At 49.2% G+C, this 7,609-nt stretch overlaps 1 protein-coding gene across 1 annotated transcript in view; it reads right to left on the reverse strand.

Annotated features, from left to right (window-relative positions):
* Window positions 1–3,065, reverse strand: part of LHCGR (luteinizing hormone/choriogonadotropin receptor) — a 28,458-nt gene extending 25,393 nt beyond the window's left edge. Inside the window, exon 1 of the mRNA XM_075497441.1 lies at window positions 2,917–3,065. Within this exon, the coding sequence (XP_075353556.1) occupies window positions 2,917–3,065 (149 nt within the window). The remainder of the gene's footprint in view (window positions 1–2,916) is intronic.
* Window positions 3,066–7,609: the final 4,544 nt, after the last annotated feature.

A 7,609-nucleotide genomic window follows, 5' to 3' on the forward strand; every position in this document is an offset into this window, starting at 1 on the left:
CAGGAGCCTGAGAAAAATATGGTCAATTCAGGACCGTATAAAACACATCATTCTGCAACCTTTCAGAAGTCTAATCATTTTGAAAACTCTCCCAGCAATAATATGACAGGGCAAGAATAACTCGGGTAAAGAAAAATGGCTGAAATTTCCCTACAGGATATATACTTGCGATATAACAAATTATCAAAAGTACATTTGGAAGCACAGCTCATTACAGCATCAGGGCTTGAATTAGTCAGGTATAGCTGGAGTTACATATTGGCATTTATTTTCTTGACTGACCACACTAGCAAGAAGGACTTCTCTGAGGTCTGGTTTCTGTGTTATAGAGGTACCAATGGAAGGACGTGGACACTCCAGGAACTGTGTTGAAATAACCTGGAGCAGCATCTTTTTCCCAAATTATTAGTGCACTTGCAAGCTCTACACTGCAATTCCCCTGGTGCACACAGGTACAGACCTGACTATGAGGGGACAAAAGTAACTTTCTCTGGCTTCGTCTCTCATACAGAGCTGTGCAGGGGGAGAAGAGAGCTAAAAAGATTGATAAAGGATGGAAAGAGAGGGAGTCAATACTAAGAAAGTTGGAAAAGCTGTATGAGTAAGAGAGAAGGGAAAGAGTGAGAGAGAGGGGAAGACAACAGCTAAGCAGATAAGATGACACCAGTATGAAAACCAAAGGAAGAGATGAAAGGAAAGTAACAGAGGATGAATAAGAACTAAAATAAAGAGCAAGAATACACATACACCTGTAAGGCTAGAGACTACATAAATCGGTACAGCTTTGTAATTGTATGATGAGTGTAAGCTTTCTACTAAAAAACCCCAAAAGTACAAAGAAATGGAAATTTAATAGTGTAGTTCCAGGTTCAATATAAATCAGGTTGGATGTGGCCTGGAAGTAAAGGAGCTGGACACGTCTGCAAATGCAGAGTGAAAGGCAGGGATTTTTTTGACATCGAAGCATAAATATTTTCTCTGTAGGAGTATTGAGCCGATCTCTTTTCTGACTGTAAAGTTGGTTTCTACAGATGGCCTAATAGCTGGACTTTGTGTACAATCAATCATAAGGATTAAATGTTATATTAAAGGTTGAAGGGAAAAATTCTTCTCTTAGTTTTGCCCATCATCTAGCCCTGTTGATCTAAGTGAAGCATAACTGGCAGCAGCCATAAGCCCATTATCTGTCTTAACCTGATCACTGAGCTTGGGATGTGGTTTCTTCTTGGGGTGATGGATGGAAAAAGGAAAAATAAAAGAGAAAACCAAAAAAGAAAGAAAAAAATCACATAAGTTTAGAGCTTTTGATAACCTCTCTGGGCTGTGATGTGCATCATCCCAATAAACGTGCTAGATCCCTGCAAAAACTAACCTCCCCATTTGTTTCTGCTGCTGCAGGGATCCTCGATGTGACCGACCCACTGCCTGCTCTGCGTGTGGTACGAACACTGGGGAAGAAACGTGCTTGTTGCAATAACTATGGAGAGTCTCCCCAGCATCCACAGGCTCTGCTTTCTCTGACGCTAAGGTAACACAGGGAAATGGGGAGGAAACAAATTCAGGACAGAGATTTTTCTAAAAACTGACTCTGGAGGAATGATTCACATGGCTCTAGATTAATACAAATTAGTATTTCTTGCTCCCATCAATGCTCGAGCTAGGGAGAAAGGAAAGATGAGATCAGGCATACTATAATCCCTGGGGAATTTCAAGAGCATGTTAAATTTACAAACAAATCAGATGAGAATGGAAAACACAGGCTTTGTTACCAAAAGGGGCGTAATAAGAAAACCCCAGCTCAATTCATGCACAGATAACCAAGGGATCCTAGAAACGGCAACTATGCTATCCGTTGGCCATCTAATCCCGTATTTTACGCCATGATTGTTTAGATCAGTGCTGTAATTGAATACCTACGTATATCAAGTATTTGGTGTGGTCTACTAGATCGTGAGCTTGGAGTATGGTGTGGGAGCGGGTAAGGGAATGCCTGTGATTCCCTGTTGTTGTAATTTAATCCTAAATCCCAGAGGAGCATTAGGCAGAAAGATATGACGGACCACCCTACAGAGATCCAAACAGCTGTCAAAACTCACAGCAGCTTGTTTTACTACCAGAGAGGGAAAAAAGATTAGCCACTAACTTGTCAATGAGTTGGACCTCGAAAGGAGGCAACGAGCACTGCAACGAGCACTGCCAGGAGGATTTTGATGCTTTAATTTAGGGGGCACTAAATTGCACAAGCTTTGGGAGAAGAGGTTGTGCAAAGTCAGTCAGATTTGTGACAGAAAAACCAAACCAGGCCCAGAACTGATAGGAGGTTTAAGACCAAATCAACCTTTTAATTGGGTTTCTTTAAAGTTATCTAGGCCACTCCGGGGTGCTGTTTTTGGAACAGGAGAGGCAGCTTTCGCCTCCTGCCACAGCAGAAAGTTCAGACAACCGGACCGCTTCTCTCTGTCGCTGCGGCCGGTGGCAGACGGCAGGCGGTTTTCAGAGTGCGACATTTTGCCCATTGAGAAAACGTCCCGACAGGATGCGCAGCTCCTTCCTAAGGCGCAAACCGCTGCCGCCGGGTTCCTGCCAGGCTCGCAGTGCTCCGGCAGCGCACGGCGGGCTCCAAACCCGAGCGACGGCTCGGCCCCCGGCGCCCCACCGAACCTTCTCACCTCCGCGGGATGGGCGGGCGCTCCGAAACCGCCGCCCCGCCGGGAGAGCGCACGGCCGGCGCTCCGCAACGCGCAGGGGCGACGGGAAAAAGGCACCGCTGTCCCGCCGTGCGCGTACTCCCTCCGCACCCGCGGGGCAGGCGCTCACCCCCGCCGCGGAGATCCCCCGCGCCCCGGCACCCGCCCGCTCCCCCTCGCATGTCCCCCCCCCCTCCCCGCGCTGGCTACCGCGCCCCGCGGTACTTACGCGCGGGCGGGCGCGGGGAGCGCCCCCTGCGGCGGCGGCGGGCAGCGCAGGGCGCCCTGGCTGCAGGCGCAGCGGGGCGGGCAGCGGCCGCCGGGCGCGGCGGGCAGGAGCGGCGGCAGCAGCAGCAGGGGCAGCAGCGCGGGCAGCATGGCCGGCCGGGCCTCGCCTCCCGCCTCCCGCCTCTCCTCGCCTCTCGCCTCTGGCCGCCCGCAGCCCGCGGGACGCGGCCGGCGCCCCCGGCTCCTCCCGCCCCCGCCCCGGGGCGGGCTCGCCGCCCTCCGCCCTCCAGCGCGGGGGAGCCGCATCCCGGCCCCCGGGGCTTTCGGGAGGAGCAGGTTCCCTCAGCGCGCCGTTAGCGGTAAAGTTGGCTGCGAAGCCAACAGGTGGCAAGCGGAGCCTTTCCCTTGGTTTTCCTGAGCTCTGTAGGCAGCGCAGTCCCCGCAGTCCCACCTAGGGGAGCAGAAGCGACGCTCTCCCTTCCTAGAGGGGTTACTTGGCCAGTGGTGTCGGCGCAAAGGACGCGCTCACCTCTGCATCAGCCTGCGCTGTGTGGAAGCTGAGATGGTGGAGGTGTGGGCCCTGGAAACTCCCATTTGCCTGGCTATTAAGTGCTTTCAGAGTTTGCGTCGCGTTTCCCTTAACGGGGTAAATGCTTATTGCGCAGATGCAGCAGCCTCGTTAGTGGATGGGAACGGTTGGGTTACAAATGTCCCTGCCAAACGCTCTCTCATGGCTCCACGCGCGGTTGCTGTATCGCTGATGAAGGGTTATAATTTGCCTGCTGAGTGATCAAAGAGAGGCATTTCGGGGTGCGTGACTTGTTACTTCATAATCAATTATACCCTTTGCGTGGAAGGAGTAATCATGTTCTCAGGACTACTTATCTTCACAAAGGTGCATTCGTTTTGTAAAGGACTCTTTTCCACGTAACTATTGTTATTGCTGTGGTTGCTATTATTACTTATTACTACAACTATAGCTTCTAGAAGCTATAGTTAGAAATCAGGACCCTATTTATGGCAAGCGATGGAGCAAACCACCAAAAAAGATAATTGCTCCCCAGAGTAGGATTTGCAAACTAAGTATAGGGGTATGGGTACGTCATCAAAAGCTACCCCTGTCTTCAAGTGTATCCAGGAAAAAGTCAAAGAGTAGAGGAGGGAATGACCCAGAACAACATAGGTTTTGCCTGAGATGATTCTTCCAGTTGTTGCTTTAAAATCATGGCATCAAATAATAAAGCCTTTTACAGGTTTCAGTGTTTAGGACTAAAATGTGAGACAGGAATGAGGCCTGTGAGACGTGCGGGGTCCAGGGGCATCCGTGTATTCTCAGTGGGGGCTTGGAGGTGGAGATAGCAAGCACTAAGCAACTCCCGTGGTCTGGCATCAACAGCGTGACCTGTGTCCGTCCGGATCGGGAACTGGAACCATGTCTTGCGCAGGAGGGTAGGGTGGCAAAGCCCTGCTTTGTTGTCTCTCTCGAGAGCGCTACCATCTGCTCAACCCTCTTCCTTCAGCATCATCTGCTCCACTTTAACTGAGAGTGATGTTAGCTTTTATTCTGACCTTGCAATGGTTATGAGGTGTGCTCCATCACTTTATTCTGCTATGCTTGGCATACCCTTCTTCTCCACCACTACAGCGGGGTTGTTCTGATGGACGGTCTACCTAATTCCAGCTAACATGTGCCTTTATATTGATCTGTCCTCCTCCTCCCCACCTCCCCCTCACCTCTGAAATCAAGGAAGGTGGTGGGGTTATGAAAGCAAGGGACCGACTGAACCATGCCAGCTGACAAACGTAGGAGAACATTGCGCCCTTGGGAGGAACTGCTCACGTGAAGAGCAGTTTCCTTGAGGTCTGTCTGTATGGTACTGCTGACCCTTTCCCGACACTCAGCTGCCAGTGTCATGAGCAGTAGCAGGTGCCTGGGATCCTGCAGCTTGGTTTCCTATGGGAGGAGCAGTCAGTGAGGAAAAATCTGGGTATATTCTTGTGTTATTTACATGTGCTCATATACATTGATTTGGGAAGGAGACAGCCAGAGGGCAAGCAAGGAAGTCCCTTCTCGAGACTCCTCCTGCCAAGCCGATGGTTCCCGAGGAGCAGTTCAGTTCCTGAATTGCCTGCGTGCAGACTTTATGTCAGGAGGCAAACTCCCTGCTGCCAGATAGCTTGTCTGTCCGCGAAGCTGCCTGTACTCCCAAAGTCAGGCAAAAGAGTGCTTCTTTAAAAAACAAAACTTGTTTGACAAGCCATCTTGAAAGAGCATGGGGAGCAGCACCGCCGAGTGACACCTGCTGTCACTCTTTGCCTGGCAGGTGCTGCGGGTTGCCCACGTTATCTGCAGCGTTTGGTAGTTTGCAGGATTTCGCTGATGCTCGGATGCCTTCGAGGATATTATTAACAAGGGTGTTCGGGCAGCGTGTGGTGTTTGAGGACATGGACTACTCTTCTCAGTGCCGTGTCTGCCCGGAGCAGCGGGGCGGTGGCACTGCTGTGCCTGTGTCACACACAAGTGGCTGGTCACGCCTGGGGGCTGAGGTGGCTGCTGCAGTTGTACCACAGCTGGCTAGCTTGAGGCTGGTTTGGGTATGAGCTGCAGTTACCTCTTTGGCTGTAATGCCAGTAGGCCACAGGCCGTAGGGGCAATTCTCTTTCCTTACCTTCAGTATTTTGTCCTCAAAGTAAAGTGCCAGTGGCCGTGAGGTGTTTTCTGACTTAAGGCTCAGCGAGGGCTAGATTTGTGCCCATGACAAGACATATCAGATCTCTGAGCCTTCCCTTCCCCCTTGCAGCAAGTTTGTCAGAGGACAGGAGAGCATCGCACTTAGCCATGTGATTATACAGCAGTTTGTTATTTATGCATCTTTCTGCCCATGTGTGTACAGAGTATATATCTTGCGATCAACTGCAAAAGCCATTTAATAATCTGTGGCAATCATACATCCTTAATTGCATTCAGCCCACTGATCTGCGTTCAGCCCACTAATTCACCTAAGCCGTCACAGGAAATCTCGTACATGTTGTAGGGAAAAGCGAATTTACAGCCCCCAAGTGTACCTGTCCCTGACACTCCCTCCCCAGGAACCATCATTAAGAGATGTTAGCCATATATCTACAGAGGTTTTGATGCCCTATTATTTTTAACATACCTCAATTAGAATTGTAAGCAAAAAGCTTTATTTCAGATGAAAAGACACGGTCATTAGGAAGTCTTGCACATCTGGTCGTCAGTTAATATCTATCCAAAATGAAGTAGTAATTATGCCTAAGTATAGGCATGTACGCACATGGTGTTAACCTAAATTCACACGTGCGGGAGTAACAGCAGTTCATATATGGAGGAGCCTTATAGGGCTCTGTAACTACACATACAAATAGACGTACACCTACATTCATACGTGGGTATATAATAATAATGAGTGGCACTACACGTATGTTACCATTCAGGGAACCATGGTTATTCTGGCAGTTAAGCAGGAGCTTAACTTTGATGTGTTGAAGTTTGACTGAAGTCACAGGGAGTTGAAGATACGCCTGATGCTGTTGTTCTGCTCAAGCGCTGGCATACGCAGGGATTGCTTTACACGTGTTGGAGTCCTTTCCTGAATCCTTGCCTCAAGGCCGCTTGCACGGGAGCCCTTCTGCAGGCAGAAATTGCAGGAGCGATAACAGCCGCCAGGGCTGCATCTGTAGGTTGTAGGTTTGCTCTGCACGGGCGAAAAATGTAAACAGGAAAAACCCACAGTCCTGACTCCATCGGATCTCCCGCTGATCTGAAATGTGGGGTTGACAGAGCAAGGACTGAGAGATTTGGCTCAAAGGAGCTGGGTCAAGGTTTCTCACTTTGACATTTAACAGCAGGGCTGGAACCTGCCGGCCCGCTTTGCTCTGGAGTAACTTGGACTCATGGCAGACCCAGTTTAGGCCAATTATTCTAATTTACTATCTTTCCCTCTCTTTCTCCATTTGTTAACCTTAACATGCCTTTTTACAGTTCCTCGGAGAAGTAGTGCCAGTGGAATACTCATGTGTAGAAAAAATTGCTTTTAAGATACAGAACACAGCTAATTACGGCGTTACAATTAGCTGAATGCCCTTAACAGAGTCCGAGGGGGGAAATCATAGTGCAGCATCTGCTATACCATATGCTTTTCTAGTTTCCAGAAGATAACAGTGGGCATGTACGCTGCCATGGATTGTGCTTTCTGCCTGAAGAGCAGAGCAGCCTGCAGATGCTCCAGTATTTCTTCCACCCAAACTCTTTTAGAAATGTCTGATGCCGCATACATCTGTCATGATGAATTATGCTTTCTTGGCTTCCGACTCCTTCATGCAGACAGCCTGATAATGATGCAATGGTAATTCATATCCCATCGTTCCTGAGTGCATACTTCATCCTAAGGGTAGGTGTCGTACCAAGAATGGTGTAGAGGTAACAGGCAGCATGGCACTGCCTGAGTTTGTGCTCAGCTCTGAGGTGCTTCTCATTGTTCACTGAATTACCATATAAAACAGATGAACGGCTTCTTTCTGCGGGGGTTTTCTTGTCACGGTGGTATTGGAAAGCTGAAGTGCTCTTCTGTGTACTGTTTAGTGAACTAAAGCTAAAATGGCTCATTATTTTCTATCCTATAGATTAGCTTTGCCTTGTCCAAAACATCCCAGAATAGCTGTTGTAGTCCTGC

This window comes from Mycteria americana, chromosome 3 (assembly GCF_035582795.1).
Source record: "Mycteria americana isolate JAX WOST 10 ecotype Jacksonville Zoo and Gardens chromosome 3, USCA_MyAme_1.0, whole genome shotgun sequence".
NCBI lineage: Eukaryota > Metazoa > Chordata > Aves > Ciconiiformes > Ciconiidae > Mycteria > Mycteria americana.